At 28.9% G+C, this 18994-nt stretch overlaps 1 protein-coding gene across 1 annotated transcript; it reads right to left on the bottom strand.

Moving 5' to 3' along the window:
• Positions 1–3740: 3740 nt before the first annotated feature.
• LOC113553811 (chitin synthase chs-2) lies at positions 3741–16219 on the bottom strand. The gene is made up of 20 exons (XM_026957352.1): positions 16085–16219; positions 10498–10635; positions 10178–10422; positions 9799–10092; positions 9509–9736; positions 9233–9432; positions 9014–9164; positions 8700–8902; positions 8451–8639; positions 8125–8389; positions 7590–8063; positions 7324–7524; positions 7032–7258; positions 6791–6958; positions 6111–6664; positions 5910–6052; positions 5495–5832; positions 5254–5421; positions 4921–5179; positions 3741–4465 (listed from the first exon to the last, which is right to left on the bottom strand). The coding sequence occupies exons 2-20, from the start codon at positions 10629–10631 to the stop codon at positions 4203–4205; spliced, it is 4704 nt and encodes a 1567-aa protein (XP_026813153.1). The 5' UTR covers positions 10632–10635; positions 16085–16219; the 3' UTR covers positions 3741–4202.
• Positions 16220–18994: the final 2775 nt, after the last annotated feature.

Below are 18994 nucleotides of genomic sequence, written 5' to 3'. Positions count from 1 at the left end.
GTAGTTAAAAAAAAAATAACTATACTAACAGATTTGAAATCATCAAACCAATATTGATTCATTTAAATAATAATTTACTTGATATAAGTCTTGTTGTGAAAATTATTTTTCTTAATGTTAGTAGAATAAATTAAAAAAACATCACTATACATTATTTTCTAAGTTACCTATTGATGTTTTTTCGTTTGGCATACTTAGGAGTAACTTGGGACACTATAGTCTTTAATTGTTCAGTTCTTCTACTTATTATAATTGTGTGTCTTATTGTTAAATATAAGACATAAGTATACATATACGTTTGACTTAGTAATAAATAAAATTTCATGCGAGTTGAATATTTGAAATTAAAATTTATAGAATTGTATTTTAACATATATGATGTAGGTACCTATAGTTATATTTTTACTTAAGTATAACAGCTATTATATTTTATTGATACAACTTTTATGTTAAAATATGTAATGTAAATCATTTTTCCTCATGTTATTTGCCTCAATGGTAGCCAAGAAAGACTCAAATTAAAAATAATACTTAAAATAAAAAATTATACACCTATTATTATACGGGCATACGGTTATACAAGCTTAAACCAATGTACACATTAAATTAGAGATCAGGAGGAAACTTGATATGTATATTATTGTTGGCCTGATACCCTTATATTTTTTAAGCTTTTAAATTTGGGACACTTAATAATATTCTAACCTTTAAATTTGGTAACAGGTCTAATTATTCTAATTTTAGAAACAAAGAATATACTGGATTATTTTTATACATAAAATTTACTGTTGAGCGCTAGTTAGACGTAGACACTAGACAGCATGTTATTATGTTACTATTATGATGACCACCTCTTAAGAACTTGATATACCTACTTTTACCAAATACTGTAAAAATGTGTATTATGGAAATTTGGCCAAATCTACTTTAGTAAAATTGTTGATTTCGAATTGTATTCACTACATCTTTGATAAAACAATTTTAAATTGTTGTCCCTTATTATTCACATATAATTACACAAGATAGTTTTGAGTTTTTGACATAAAATGCACGATTTATTAGGCATATATTAAGTATACCCATACAAATACAAAAATTATAAGTCAAAATCTTAATTTTAATTATAAATGGTAGGCATCTATGAAAGCTTAAAACTAAAACAAAATTAAAAGTACCTACCTATTTGATCAAAATTGATAGCAAAATAAATTATAGGAGAGGAGGCCCTGATTACGCGTGTCCAAGTCGTTCACAAACACAGCTCCCAAATTCTTAGGGCCTTCTTCCCGTTTTCTTTTTCTGTACCAAAAATAAAATGCTCGAATTGTAGTAGGTGGTGAGCGTTTTTTTTCTGCACTTACCTAAACGTACCTATTAAAACTCGCATGCACTCGTCTTTAATTCAAGAAAATTGGATTAATTATCATTACTGGCATTAACCAAGATATTACCGAACAAATAACATTTGATAATGTAATTGCAGAATTTGCTAAAAAATCTAGAAAAAAATGTGTATTGTAGGTAATTTCCAGGGCTAGGATTTATATGCAACAGCATGTTTTTTTTTGCAACTTCTGATTATTGATTTTGTCAGTAATGTTCACGAATCACCTCAAGATGAGATAAATTGTGGTGTTTTTATTTTGCATGTTTTTGCATATTTTGGATAAAATGCATATTATTGCATATATTGAATAAAATTAATATTATTGCATATTTCGATTGTAAGAATACAAAAAATGTGGAAATACGCGTTACATGCTATGACCACATATTTTTTTAAATTTTCGATTATAAATTATCGATGATTAGATCGTAGTATTAATTTATATAGACTGAAGATTTTATCGTATACCTCTATTTTACCATAAAATTGTATTTATAAAAATAGAATTTATGTTTGACAAACATAATAAGTTTTATACTTTAATCAGCGCAAGGTTATAATTAAATAAGAAATATTAATATTAAATTATAAATATTTCTTATTTACGATCTAATCACCGATCATTTATAATCGAAAATTTAAAAAAGTATGTGGTCATAGCATGTAACGCATATTTCCACTATTGAATGTGAATGTGAATTATAAATTTTATTTTTAAATTATTTTATTTTATTTCTCGATTATACTATATTAAGACAAACAGCCAATCACTGATGTATTTAAAAAAATAAATAGTTTTTTGTAACTATATTTTTGTTTTTATCTTACAAAAATTTATTTTAGTAAATAAAATGCATATTTTATAATTTTTTATTGCATACAAATCCTAGCCCTGGTAATTACTAATTTGTAATGTAGGTAATATAAGTTATATGCAAGTAATAAATTACTAATAACTAACTAATAAGCAATACATTTATATTTAATAAATTATAAATATATATTCAAATACTTACATTATATTTAATATATTTTTCATTTTTATCAAAACTGTTTGTTTAAAAGGGCCCTCAGAATAAATAATGCACATGGCTTCTATTTCTCTAAATCAGGGCCTTTTATACCTACTAACCATAGTCTATACTCAATGCTGCTAACCTAATAATATAATTTATTTTATTTTATATTAATTTTCATTATTGTTTGATAACATTGAGGTACCATAGAAATAGCATATAATATATGTGGCACCATAAAGTAATACTCTATGTATAGGTAGTAGGTATATTTTAATGATATGCTCACATACCATAAAATTGTAGTAATTGAATAAGTACCTAGAAATTTAAATATTATAAATAAATAACGGTTAAGTTGTCGCGCACGGATAGCGGTTAATTTCAACAAACATCCTTCATGATTTATATTGTAATTTGTAAGGTCACGTAGAGACTCATATGTGCTCTTTGTGACGGTAGGGCGCAAGGCGTGTGACATTCTCCGTATGCGGACAGAGACAAGGGATTCTCTGGAATCGCGGAGGCCTTTGATGGGGCCGCCAGTGACCCTGGACGGCATGACCAGATCTTTTCTCTCAACAAGTGCATGCGCGCCAGTTTCATTATTAACATCTCTCGACACCGCGAATCATACGAGCGACAACTCTTTTCGAACCAGATAAGTTTGTCGTTTTTTTATTTGAATTTACGTGTCCAGAAAGTTTTTTATATGCGTCACCTCACCACATCACTGCATGGTTAATATTTATGTACTGCTGACTGCTGAAAATTATAGGTAAGGTACATGACTATAACATACTATATTATATTACTTTTTGATAAAGACGATTAAGTTATATTGAGAAATGAGAATATGTTTTTCCTCAGTGGATTCATAAAAATACATGCAACTATATTAGATAGGGTCGACTGGAATTCTTTATTAAACCAACAAATATATAATATAGTACATTCTAAATAATAACGCCGCTGCCGTCTGACATACCTATTTCACTTCAATTGCATCTTGCGGCTGTTAAACACGTATTTGTTCGAATACACTTTGAAAACCGTTTCATCGACGTGAGCTTCACACATTATTAACGCATCTACTACACGGACAACGCCGTGACGGAACAACTAGTTTAATTATAATTTAACTAATCAATAATAGTAGTTACCTACTTACTGTTACTTAAATCTTTACAACTTATCACCATTGAGTGCATTCACTGTAAATGATATAGTCTATAAAAGCCGTTGATCAATATTGATGCATTATAGTGTAGACGGTACAACGTTATTTTAACGGTAGGTATGCAAATGAAAGCAAAACAATAGAGCAAAACGTAAACTGTAGTACAAAATGAGCAATAGTTTATTGTGTACATAGTTATTTTTCATGTCATGGTAAAGTATACTAAAAAATGTATTTATATAATAGAAAAATTAAGTAATTCAAGTATGTATATCACATTGACGAGTACTTTTAAGAAACACGTCCGGGCTGTGTAAGAGCCAACATATAATAGCTAGGTATAGGCAGTTCGGTGCTGAAATTTGTTTTCGATTTAGGTTTTCAACCACGGACCGCGATGCACCGGCTCGAGCAGTTCGGCAAACAAGGGGGAAAAGAGACCGTAGGCGGGTAAAACAAATCTAAATGATATTATAATATTTTGTGTAGAAGATCCACGATGATCACGCTTCGTGTTGTGATTTGTTTTTTTGACTAGAAACGCTCCGTTGGGAGGGATCGTTTTTACCCCCGTCTGCCGGGCTCATTCTCCCTCTCATCCGCTGTCGGTTAGGTTGATTCAGTTGATGGCGTGCATGGGTAGTCGGTCGTCTCCATCACCGTCGTCGCGCTCGTATGCCAGGTTTTGGCTACCCTTGAATATGTCCTTAACGCTGATTCCCGCGTTCGATTGCCGCTGTGTCTGGTTGAACGCGTGGCTCGCTCCTAGCGTTTGCATCTGAGATTTACGCCTCTCCGCCTGCATGGACCGTCTTCTCACCTCGAGTGCTTGTCGAACTTCTTTGCCCATCGTCAGTTTTCGGCCCAAAACCGGCGTGCCACCTGTAAACGAATAGTGATTATAAACAACTGTTTCTGAGTTTCAAAAATCAGAATGTGTTTTGTACTTGTCTATAAACACGCGATGCAAGTTTAAATAGGCGTCTAATACTTTTAAAGACAAAAATCGAGTTGATAATTGCTAATTAGACTTAACAATAACCAATTTCAATACCATATAATTTATAATTGAAGTTTTATTAATTTTGGTAATGATTTATTTATATTCACTTGGTATTATATGTATTTTTAGAAATAATAAATTTTAAAGGAAAATAATTTTAATAATCATATTTACTCAATTACCTAACTGTAGTTATGGACCTCTATTTTTTTTTAGCATGGGGCCATTTCGAAAGTTGAATCACTGACTATAATTTGCCTCTAATATTTCGATACGGCGTGGATATTAGTTAAATTAAAAATGCCTGTATAATATATAGGAGGTATTATCGTACCTTGTGGTTCATCTTCGTCCTCTCCCATTTTCATCTGTAAGAACCTCTTGCGGAAAGCCACGTCCAGTGTACCAATTGTTCGAGTCTTTTGCCTTTGTTTTTCTAGGTTGTAAATTGTTCGACGGCGGCCCACGGCGTTATCACCACTGGATCCGGACTCATTATCGTAGTCGCCATTAATACCCCTCAAACGTTGGAGGTGTTTGACGATGACGACTGCTTGTTTGTCTAGTAGACCATCGTGGGTCAAATCTTCAGTCTGAAACAGAGAAACGGTGAGCGTTTATAAATTGATAAAAAATTTATCGAAAAAAAGTCACCATCTGGATTTACCTTTTTGTTGCAGCATAAGTTTAGGTCCGTCGAGGCAAGTATGTGAGACAAAGTACCGAATCGATGGAACAACATGGCGGTAAATTGAACTACTATAATGAACGCGAAGAAGAACACGAACACCAAACCTATGGGTTCCAAGTGTAAGTACTCTTTGCTAATAATTATCTGTAATCGTTTCGTTTTATAATATAACTATGTTGTATATAATAAAACATTTAAAAAATAGTGTAATTTTTACCTCAGACGTCTCTGCAATAGTCGTTATATTTGTCTTAACGCCGATCGGCCAGTCTAAATGAAGTTTATCCTTGTTCAATTGTAGCAAAAAAACGATGAGTACGAACAGAGCGTTGATCATGAAAAACGAGAATACCGATTTGTTTCTCAGCTCGATCAAGTCTGATGCAATTCGAGCCTTTTCATCTTTATCTTCATCGATCGGATATAAATATTTGTCGATCAGATCCCGCCAGAACTGTTGTTCAGCTGTGGATAAAAACGCCACTGGACCCTTTCGCAGAGCTTTGTCTTCAATCCAGAAAGGATTGATGTCATCGTTACGTTCTACTTTGGGTTCTGTAATGGAATAAAAATATGTTACAATGTTTTTATAACCAAACTGATTATAAACATGTAAATATATTAACGGTCACCTAAAGATTCTTCATCAGTCTCTGTATCCGAGTGTTCATTCTGGGAATTTTCTTCTTGGACCGGGTCTAAAGCAATCTGATGAGGAACGCTACTGGTCGAAGCGTTTCTCTTACGGTTCACTGATGTTGGATCTATCATACCCCTATTATAAAAATACCCACATTAATGTACATTCATAAATAGTATATTGTAGCATTCACCTTTCGATGTGATCCATTCGTTTACCTAGACCTTCTAATGAATCAGCTATTCTCACTAGCTGTTGACCTTCGTTTACGGGTTTTTGATAAGTACAAAACATACATTTGAAAAGTCCAGCGAATGATAGTTCAAACGACCCCTCTTCGTTGTCCTCGTTAGGATCCCAATTTTGCAAGAACCCAAGCATTGACTTTTGTTTGTTTTTCTTTTCTGACTCTTCGGCAGCTTTTTTTTCTGCTTCCATTTCTTTTTTAGTTCTTTTTACTTGAACCTCTCTCGTACCCCATGTGACAATGTTGAGATTAATAATGGAGTACAATATTAAAAGCAAATACATAGATGGAATGGATAGCCAATATATACCGAAGTATATAATACAAGAGAACTCTTGTGGATGAAGAAGAGCTGCTATTATAAACGAACTCATCATGGCTATTAAAAATATTGCAGATGGCGATCCGATACCGTCCTCGCCCAGCTGTAGAGCTGTACCGACAATAACGGCCATCATCACTAACGCGTATAGAGCTGATAGAATTTGCGCCAATAATAGCTATGGACAAAAAAAAATCATTAAAATGCTTACTTTATTTTTTTAAATAATATTGTTAGTTAATAATTAATTATTATTAGTTGGTATTATTAAATACTTATTATAAAACTACTAACTATAATTTACCTGTATATTTGATTTGCATGTGAAGCATACGAAAACAAACAATACTATCGGTATAATATTATAATAGAAACTGGTCCAATTGTCAATATGAAACACAGCCACAAAGGCTCCCACCAACATAAGGAATATAGTTCCTGGTCCTAAAATGGTACCTCCCATTAACATGATCTGAAAGTATTTGAATGTCAAATTAGTAAAAAAAATCGCTCATTAGATATATTATATCGACAAAAATATTTACATGGTAGCTGATGTAGGGCATTGAAATATTATCATTTATTTTAATCGTTTTCTTGTAATCCATAAGCAAGTCCATGATGTTCGCCATTGTCGACGGTACCCACCTTCTTCGCTGGTTATAAAACTCATTGAAGCTTTCCGGACAGTGAGTATACGCGTCGCTAGCAGCTGAATATTCTACTCGATATCCTCTCTGTAATAACAATGTACACAGCCATCTGTCTTCGCCTAAATATTAAATGTAATTTAATTACAATTTGTTCTAATTTTTAATGATAATAAATGTTATTTACCTTGATCATATTGCACGTAATGTCTGGCTTCATCAGATTTTAATGTATATCTTTTCATCACGTTATCGTCCATAAGAGCTTTGCCTCTGAATAGTGAGAAACACCCAGGACTACAAAGAACGCAACCGATCATGTGTTCAGTAGCTTTTTGGAGCCAATGACCAATGGCGTATTCGAAAACTTGATACCACGCCAATGGACCTAAAAAATAAATAAACATTATATAATTAAATTGGGTTCATAATAAATTTAATATTGAGGATTACCTCCTCCAATTGGATGGATTCTTCCACAGGCGGCTCCCAAATTTTTATTTTTCTTCATTAAATCTATCAAAAGCCTGACCGCATGTGGTTGGAAATCAATATCACCATCGAGCGTCAATAAAAACGTATTTTCCGCAATGACTTCTTTCCGTTCAACAGAAATCGGCAATTCCATTAATCGATGGCCAAGTAAGTAGTACATGTACATAACCTGACTCCATCGTTTTCTGTGTCGTATTTTGGATTTGTCTTTGATGTGTACGGTAAGCTTAGTTTTTCCAGGTAACGTCCATACTAAACGGCCACCATACGGAGCAGGATACTTAGTTGGTGGTTTGATGCGTATATTTGTTTCATGCACGTGAGTTGCTGCCTCGTCAATTGTACTAACTAGAAGCTTCACGAACCTATTCACTTGATTCCAATCATCGTTTTCATCACTGATTTCGAACCCGTCATCCATGAATATGTGAGCTGAATAAATTATGTTTTAGAATTAGATCATTTTACATAATACGCAGAAAATTTAACCAACTTTCAAATTCATAATAGTCCGGATCAACTACTCGCAAATATTTCTGGGCCACTCGACGGGCACATTGATCTTCGTCCATTCGGAGGATCGACTTTAACATCTCCATCATTTCCTCGTGTGTTTCGTGCCACATAGTCGCACAAGCGTAAATTCTAGTAATACTGTCAGATTTCTTCACAGTCTTAGGGGCTGTACTGCTTACATCTGTATGCACAGATATTGTTTCATAATATTCGTCTGGTTCTTTATCTCGGTCAGCTAAGTCCTTGATGAATAAATAATGTTAAATTAACTACTTTAAACTTAAATCAATTAAAAATTCTTACTTCAGTTTTTACATCTTTTTCGTCGTTCCATCTCCTGTTCATTCCCAATGATTGATCTATCAGCAAAGAATCGTACATAGGTCTAGCAAAAAGCTTTTCAGTAGTTGCTAGACGTTCACACTTAGGTGTCCAAATATGTAACGTTACCCAAGTTTGAGATAGAAGCCACAATAGCCATACCCATACGTGCTAAAAATCATTACAATAATTTCTTAGACTATAATATCAATATTGATTTAAGTAACTTACTTCCTTAGTGATAAAATTATTCAAGAAATTGACATCAGGTGAATCGAAAAATAAATAATCTGGAATAGAGTTATGGAAAAAACAAGGGTCGTCGTGACGCAAGCCACACGCGATTATTAATACAGACATTGTGACTGGTACTGTTAGATTTACTGGGAATGCATAACTAAATCCTTGAATCATAATTTTGCAAGCAAATTTACCTGTGAAAGATTTAAAAACGTCAGTTATTAATGTATAATAAACTATAGAAAGTGTATAATAATTATTAATTGTTGGTCACTAGCGATTTTATTAATATTGAACATATTTACCGAATATATAACAAAGATATGCCGAAATAATTTGTAAAAGAAGTACGTGTAGGGCAGTTACGTATTCTGCATCAATGTCAACTGAATCTCCAGTTGTAACTATATCAGCAAGGTCTGGTAAAATTGTTCCACTTCGTGTTACTTGATTTACCTAAATAATACGTAAACTAAATAATAACCTTAATATAAATTGCAAACATTTTTATTGTTAAAAATTACCTCGAGAACTTGTATTTTGTGTTGTGAGAATCCAGCGTTGACTAATGAAAAGATTTGACTAACATTTTCACCCTTAAAGAACATAACAACCAACATGAAACACATGAAACATAACATTTTCCAAACAGACATTAGCATATATATGAAATAACGCGTTTTTCTCATTCGGTCTTTTATATGATATGCAAACTTCATAAATCCTAAAAATTCAAAAACAAATTTGCTATAATGTTATATTTAAAATATTTCATAGATATTATTTCAAATATAGCCTACCAAAAAATGTATTTTTGGTTGTATAATTTTCCCAATAACCACAAGAAATGCAAAATACTGAAATTGGGATTGCAAGGTTATTCATTTGCTTTTCCGGGTGTAACAAAGGCCATAAAAAGAAACCAGTGGCTTGTGATCCTACAGCAATTACATCCATTAAGACTTTAGCGTATACTTCAGACTTTTCCGAATTTGTTTTACAACCTTTCGTTGTTCTTGACAATAAATCTGTAAAATTGAATTTTTTTTTTGATTGTTCTATAAATTAATTTGAAAAATAGTTAACTTACTGAGCAAAGCTGGTACGAAACAAAGACAATTGGTAAGCATCGCACCTTTGACGACGTCTAAATTTGGTAGTACGACATACACAAACAAAACTAAGCCAAATACGTGAAGAGTTTCCATAATGAGCACAAAAACAAAATCGAATAAAGGAGGCCTTTTACACGACTTGAAAAAACAAATTCTCAATGATCTTATTAGAGTTCCAATTTCTGGGACGATAAATGCTAACAGCAAACACCAAATCCATGCTACACGTTCTTCCGTTGGAAGGTTGACAACATAAAATTTATCACGACCTATGAAAAAAGAAATGACAATTTGATTAAATACTTGATTACAAACCGTAAGTTGAAATAATCACTTATAATAATTAGTAATTACTTAGGTCCTTATTGCAGAATGTGACAACACGGTCGGACCTGATTTGAGATGTCATGAAGAACATACTAATTTTGGAAATAACGCCACAGCATAGGACAACAATGAATGTGGTCAAATATGCTAGGATTTTCAGCACACGTATAGTAAATTCGAGACATGCTTGGTTAGCCATAGATCCACTGTCACTGCGTGGAGGCAAATCTCGAAAAACGTCCCATGCTTTAGTATCTGCCAAAGTCCTTTGACTAAAATAATTTCATTAAATTATAAAATCAATTTATTTTTGATAACATTACGTTATATTATTATATATTAAATACCTTCCACCATATAAGTCTTGGGTTAAAGGTGAATTTTCGTCATCGTCTGAAGAATTTTCTTCACTGTCGTGAAGTCTTTGGTGAGACATGTTATTCACGGATGGAACGAACGACAAACGCTGAAGAGACGTCATTGCGCTGAAAACAATTTAAAATTATGTTTAAAAATGAAACAGATAATTATATTACAAAAATAATGTTTATTATAAGCATAATTTCTAATTTTATAAGGTACCTAGTATAAGTAGTGAAACTCATTCAAATACTGAACTTAAATTAATTAAATTATAATAATACATATAGTTTTTACGTTATCGTGTATAACGTTATAAAATTTTAATGTTATTGAACTTTCAAACGTTATTTGATCTTTCCGTTTAACGTAATTATATTTTTAAACGTGATTTTAATTTTTTGTTTCAAGTATGACGTTTAAATTAAAACACAAAATTGTAAACATCAATGCAAACCATGAAATTATACATAAACATTAGAATTAGTTGAATTACAAAAATATATATTAATAGGTATATTTAATATGTACTAAAATAAAATAAAGATGATATTGCACTACAAAAATTAAATATTATAAAAAAAGAAAATTCAGTCAATATAGCAAGTATACTAATAATAAACATACATACATATATATATATTTATAGAATGAGATACCATAATAATGTATTAAATTAATTATGTAGAAATAAAAATAGTATTGATACAACAATATGGAAGTATCGTATAAAAAATAATAATAACATTAATCTATGTTATCTAAGTTAGTATAAGGAAATAATGTACATTCATTCATTCGAAAAAAAAATGTGTAAAGATATTATAACCTACTTTAAGTATATTAAGCTAAAATCATAATTGTTTATGTATTATTGCATTAAAAAAAAACGAAAAATTGTAAAAATAACCTAATTTTAGTTAATATAAGTTGAATAATAAATGTTTATAGTGTTTAAACACCAATAAAAAAAAAAAAAATTAAAAATAACCTATTTTAAATTATTTTAATTTAAAATGATAATTGTTTATGCACTATATATATTATATTATATTTTATCACTATAATTATGCATTATATTGTACTATATAAAAAAAACTGCAAAAAAACTTAATTTAATATTTCAATTAAAATTTTTATTTATTTAAAATAAATGTTTATAAAAAAAAGCATCAAAGCTAAGTTAGATCAAGTAAACAAAAAAAATAATTACTTAGACATCAGTCAAATATATATAAATATGTTATAATAAAATAAACTATGTATAGATAAAATGTTTATATCTACATATATATTTTTTCTTATTTCAGCCAAAAGCCGATAAGAGAAATGTCACCAGTCACTAAATTTATATATTTTATAAAACTAGAAATCAAACAAAAAATGTATTATATGTAAATATACATATTGATGTAAAATAATAAATAAATGATTAAGCAATCATTACAATTCACAGGACTAGAAATACGAAATTAAAAATAGAGACGTTAATAGTAATATAAATACAGCAATGAAATAGGAGTGGAAGAGACATTCAATGTCAGCTCTACACTCCAATTAATAATGTTAATGCTCCATATATACGGCTGAAGCAATAGTGATACTCGAGGCGATTAAAGCAATCTTAGACGATGAACATCCCAATCATATAATATGCAGCGACTCCCTTTGTACACTAAATAGTTTAAAAAATCAGTTTAAACCCGGAGACATTGCAATAAAAATACTGAACAAATTAAATGAAGCTTTACCCAAAAACAAAAAAATCGCTCTCATGTGGGTCCTCGGGCACATCGGTATTAAAAGAAATGAACTAGCTAACTAACAGGCTAAGATTGCTGCCACAAATTCTCAATTCAAAACTACATATATCAGGACCATCTTACAAAAACCTTAAAAAACACATAAATAATATAACCAATAATAAATGGCTTAACGCATGGAAACAACATACCATCCAACTCAACACAATAAAAAGAAGAACCATAAGGTGGATAAATACTTCTTTAAAAATAAAAGAAGAATCGGTTCTAAAACCATTGAGAATCGGACACACGCGACTTACGTACAGGTTCCTAATGGAAAAAGAAGAATCCCCCCACATGCAGTATGTGGTATCCAATTAACAGTAAAATATATCATAACAAAATACCATAAGTACATTACAAAGTTTCCATTCAATAAACCGATACACGTGGAGTCAAAATATACTTTAATTTCCTTCAATGTTGTATTTTATTAATTTATCTGACATTATATTGAACTTGTTATTTTAATTCAAATTCGACGTGTTTAAAGTAACAAGTTTACAACTGATATCTCGTGAATTATATTTCAAGGATAGACAATAAGCAGAGAGAAATTAGTGGTGTATTATATTTATATGTATTAGACATAAGTCATTTGTAAAAACGAGTACCTACATAATATGACCCGCTCACGACCTATACTATAAGAATTTGCTCACTTCATTACTACTGCCTACAATCTTGAAAAATATATGTTACATCACTACGTTAGACTAATGTCGTGAGGATAGAATGATGCAATAAAATAACGTTCTAATACAGGTGTCCAGTAATTTGGCACGACCGTTCGGTAGACTAAATTTAAAATATATATAATTTATATATTAATTTACTTTTAGTATTCAAAATTTATAAGTAATCAATAAGTTAGTAAAAGAAACATTTTTATACTTTGTGTTTTATTATACTGTTATACTGTAATAATTGAAAACTAATAAGTAATAATAAGTATTAATAATTAACGGAAAAAAATAATTAATGTTTTAAATATATTAAATAAAAATAATTTAATGTTTAGGTAAATGGTAATCTAATTTTATGATCTAATACTTAATAGATATAATATAATATATTTATTTTAATGTCAATCAATTTTTATTAATTTTACGGACTGTCCTTTTATATTTTTATACAAAGTATACACATTATTTCAATACGAATATTGTTTATATTATGAATTTTGTTAATCATTTTATCAATACAGTATTATATTATATAAATTGTTTTTTACAAAATTTAATTTCTTGAATCTACTTAAAGATTATATTAAATTATCTGTAGACAAAGTATTTGAAGCTGAATCTTTATAAATACACTTATTTTAATTTTTTTTATATGGTACTATAGTATCTTAGGTAGGTATCTTATAATTTTGTTTAAATTAAAATATTGATTATTGTTCTTAATTAAATTTTAAAACGTAATAATTAGAAAGAATTGATTTTATAATACAAAAACACTTTTTATTTTTTTTAAACCGGTTTTAAACCGTTTTGATGCAGGGAAAAGTATGCCAGTGGTCTAATTTAGTCGGTACAATAAATAGAGTAGAATAATTCTTTATAGTACATGAATATATGATGATGTTTTAAGTATAATCTACGCGGCCGAGGTTTACACTCTGTATTGTAAGATGATGATTCTAACCATACCAATGTCGTCGAAACAATGACGAGAACGGTCAATGTCAGGAATTGTGTTATAGGAATACCACCGCGTTCGTTTCCATATATATCTCCACATGTATTTAATTTTCCATTAACGATCGCAAAACGTCTTAATAACTATTCGATTTGTGTAGAGCGATGACCTGAAGACGCACGCTAGAGAGGGGGGTCGCTGAGTCCGGAGTAGGGCTCCGGGTGAGATTAGGATTGAAATAAAATCAATGATTTACGAATTACAATATAATATATGATTATAATAGCGCACAGACAATGAAAGCGATGGACACAAATGAAATTAATTAAAAACTAAACAAAAATCGCCACGCTAGAATACGAAAATTACCGCGGTATATTAGGTATATGGTTATTATTATTGCTATCGCCTATGTTGTCTGATTCCTATATATAATACTTCTTAAGTTATAAAATAATATTCAAAATTTAAATTAAAAAAAATACATATTTTTTATTATCTGTTCGTATAGGTATTAATTTCCGCTACATTTTAAATTCCATATAGACTGGTGTTATTGAATAAAAATTATGATTTGAACCCTAAAATCTATACTAAAATTTCATTAATTTTTTAAAGTTTTTATCAATATTATGTTATATGATTGACACCAAAGTGATATATTTTTTTTTTATCATAATATATTACTCGCAAGTAGATACTCATCTGTGCTCCATTATTCGACTAGTTTTGTTAAATTAATAAAAATTATTTTTATAACTTTTTTGGAACATTTCAAACTTTAGGAATAATACTTATGTAAAAGTTTGGCTACGCCTATGATACATATGAATCTATGATTGCTATGGTAAACATCTTCTGCACTAATAACGTTCAACTAATTCAAATTCTCGTTAATTTCGTAGTTGAAAATATTGGTTTTCAAAATTTAAATCTATAACATGTAGTGTGATATTTTTTTTAATTAGGTACCTAAACATTTTCTATATTTTCTTAATTTCTACGTACGCGATAGTTCTAGAACAATATTATAATAGCATTCGTGATGTGAACTGTATAGCTTTCGTACTACATTTGGTTAGTTTCATTTTCGTAGTCGCAAAATTTGTATCGCATAGCGATAGAGTTATACACGCTACAACGTGTCTGTATTATATAGTGTTGTAAAATGTAATATTGTTGTCTAGTAAAGCAAGGTACATTAGCCGTGAAAGTGAAACGGTCTCCGGTCGTCGGTTCGAGTGAAAGGAAAAATCTAAGGAATTGGTGCATTGCTTTATTTTTATTTTGTTAACGTTGGAACATTCTTATTTTATTTGTAAACGAATATAACAACACCTATATATTATAGCACACATATATATAATATAAATTATAGTACATCGTGTACTTGTGATATTTATTCCTTTATATTTCTGCGGTTGGATTTAGTGAAACACATTTATAATACTATATATTACTACATACATTCTTTTGGAATTGTACCTATTAAGATTTAACACAAACGATTAAAACATAAAATAGGTAATGTGTATTAGGTTTATAGTTATAATAACATAATAGGTTTTTAAGTTAAATTAAGCTATCCTATAGTTCGATATAAAGAAAGTAAAATAGATTTTTGTTAAAATTAGCGTTAAAAAAAAAAGATGAAAATCAAAAATTATTTTAAGCCCCATGAGTCACGAGTATATTTCTTAACTGTTAATAAGGTCAAATGATGACTATAATATTATGTATTCAAACGTTTTTCAATTTCTTGTTTGATTTAATATATGAATCATTTATAACTATTATATTTTTACGTTCATTATTTACAAGTTTTATAAGTATTTTCATTGTATGTTATGTCATTTATGTTTATAAACCAACTGAATAATATTTTTAATATTTATTTGCACGAGAGACTTTAACGCTAATAGTTTAATAAAAAATGTTTAAATAACTCAAGGTTTTATATTTTGTAGTTGAACAAAATATATAGATGACACTAGTGCTTAAGTGTTTATAAAAGGAAATTTGTAAAACGATATATTTCTACTCGGGAATTTAAAGTAGAAAAGTTTTAAAGAAAGTACCTAAATGTATATAATTTGGAAATCATATATTTATAAAAATATTTTACCTTTGATATATTTAATCGAATCGCGTAGACTTGAGTAATCCAATCCGGCTAGGCTTACATTCTCTGATATTTGAACACGTCTACAACACAATATTATTAAACCACAAGCGAACGCCAACACGCGTGCCAGACAACTGTGGCCTGTAAAGAGACAGGTCTTTGGCTTTCCTTCTTGGTGGGAGACTCGTATAGCAGGTTCATATGGTTGGTTTGAAAGCAAAAAAAAAAAAAGCGAATATAGAAGGACAATAAAGAAACCGTCTACAGTCTATGTAATAATTCGTTACCCCACCTCCGCGAATGATATATTAAAGTATTAAACGATTCCAAGCGCAAAATAATTGTTGCGGGTGCTGAAGGTATTTGTGGTGTAATTCCTCGGGGCTTGTTGAATGTTACATGACAAAACGTTTTTTAAATACCTATCTATTGATGAGTCCAAGTCGAATTTCATTGTTCTGATAATGAAAAAAAAAATGTTAATTAATAATAATACTTATATATATATATTAGGTTTTGTTATAAATGAATTATTCAATCCGTGCGAATTCGTTCAAATTTCATCGAGAAAAAAACAATGTATCTGTTGGAATTACAATTTTATTCGTCATTCCAATAAAATGTTTATAAACTGTATACCTTGAACATTTGTTATTTAAAGACTTTATCTTCATCTCGTCGTATAAGTTGTAGCTAATAAAGTAGTATCTATACTATATAATATATATATACTGCGATACTGAAACATCTATACAATTTATATAAAAATTACTTTATATATTTATAGATATATCACAATATATTATTATAACATTGTCATATACATGTCCATAAAGGTACAATATATATATATATATTATATTGAAAGTGAATAATAATCGTGTACTAAGTCAAATCTAAAATGTGTTGAAAAACAAAAATACATTTTAAATATTAATAAACCTTCGTTTTTAATTTTTAATGGTCGTACAAAATTATTTATTTTAAGTTTTTAGGTGGCTATAATAAAATATACTAATATTTTATTAATGTATGATAATTATTACTATGTTTCAAAAACCGTCAAATCGTAAACAACAACAGTTAATATTGGAATTGTTTTTGTACAAAGTTTAATCTTACAACATAGGTAATATTTAATGTTTATTAATAAATTTCGATTAGGTATATATATATATATATATATATATATATATATGAGATAAATTAAATAATATATATTATTATTCATAAAATATATAGTGATGATTCAGATTGTTATTCATGGTCAATTTCCTAAAAATATTTGTTGTATATTTAATTTTATAACAAACCTGTTTGAGAATTACGAATATTATTTGCAACTCATGATATGACCAACGGTATTTCCAAAAATTGTATTTGTATTTACCATTATCATGTTATATCAGATGCAAGTACCATGCTCTTAAGTTAGACTCGAGAAGTAGAAGAAGTTGAATACTTTTATACACCTAATACCGAACTATATACACATTTTTTTATATGTTTAAAGTTTATTGTTTCTTCGTTATACTGGAATTTCATGGTCACCAGTTTTCTTTTCCTCAACACTGTTGGTAATATTATAGGTATATAGGTACAAGGATACTAATGATATGAAATTTTTTCTTGTAGAATTCGTTTATAGTATTTATACATAATATATCAAATATGTATGTTATATAATAGTAAATTGTACATTCTGGTACCTACAATATATTATTGTATATACTAGTCATACGACGGCACATCTATATATTTATATTATAATATGTGATGACGTATCATTATTCATTATATTCAAAAAAAAATGACTAACCAGTTTATGAAATACTTTGCTAACGTGTGTATTATTTACTTATTTGTACTTACAAATTTGTGTTTTTATTATTGTTAATCGCGTTTTATGGTTATTGGTTCTATATTATTAAAAAATTAAGTTAAAATTTGTTTTTGGTTTTTATTTTTGGTCATAAAAACTAAGTTTCGACTTTCAGGTCATTAGTAATAAATTAGTGTAAATACTTTTTTTTAATTAGTTTTAGTTATAAATAACAATCTATATTTAATAAATTTAATATAAAAAAGTAATATTTTTATAGTTATGGATGGTTTTTTGTGTGGTATAATTTTTTAATATAATGATAACTATTGTGTTTAAAAAGCATTTGGCTATATTACAATAGCATTCAAATATTTTGATTTTAAATGTTTATATAAAAAAACCATATGATTAAATTGTTATTTTTTTTTAATAATTTAATAATAATCGTATAACAACGCAAAAATTTTATATTATTTTTGAAAGAACAATAATATAATGAATCATAGCAATTTAATAAAGGTAAGTTTAAATATTATATAAATAAATACAATTGATATTTGCATATTATAAAATATTTTTTAAAACATTTTTTTGATCTATGATATATATATTTGAATATTAAGTATAATTAATATAAGTAATTAAATATTTTTCAAAATAATATCCAATATATTTGACAATAGATTAATAAATTTATTTAAGGCATACTTTCCCAATATCTAACCCATAATAATTTATTTATATTGTAATTTAAGTTTCATAAATAACTATATTTGACTACTTATTCATTTTATATTCAATGTAATACATTTTTTTTCTTAATGTCCAAATACCAAATAATTTTAATAATCACATACTCACGTACTAAGTGCAATATTGTATAATTATTATATTATACAATTGTTAAAGACGCACTTTTTAAGATATCATTAATCCTTAATATTATATATTATAAGACTTAAAAAAATGTATGACAGCACTATTGCAATTCGGCCCAGGAAACGTAGATCGGTCAATATAGAGTTACTCAGTAATACCTATTATATATAGTATAGCCTTGTATTCGTGAGAATCGTAGTATGAAT

This window comes from Rhopalosiphum maidis, chromosome 2, assembly GCF_003676215.2.
Source record: "Rhopalosiphum maidis isolate BTI-1 chromosome 2, ASM367621v3, whole genome shotgun sequence".
NCBI lineage: Eukaryota > Metazoa > Arthropoda > Insecta > Hemiptera > Aphididae > Rhopalosiphum > Rhopalosiphum maidis.
The sequence above is the reverse complement of the archived record's forward strand: the minus strand, read 5'-3'. Positions and strand labels throughout refer to the sequence as shown.

Coding starts and splice junctions, on each gene's coding strand:
- LOC113553811 (XM_026957352.1), bottom strand. CDS start 10,631: ATGACGTCTCTTCAGCGTTTGTCGTTCGTTCCATCCGTGAATAACATG. Junction 10,093..10,177: donor ATTCTGCAATAAGGACCTAA/GTAATTACTAAT, acceptor CTTTTTTCATAG/GTCGTGATAAATTTTATGTT. Junction 8,640..8,699: donor ATAATTTTATCACTAAGGAA/GTAAGTTACTTA, acceptor AATGATTTTTAG/CACGTATGGGTATGGCTATT.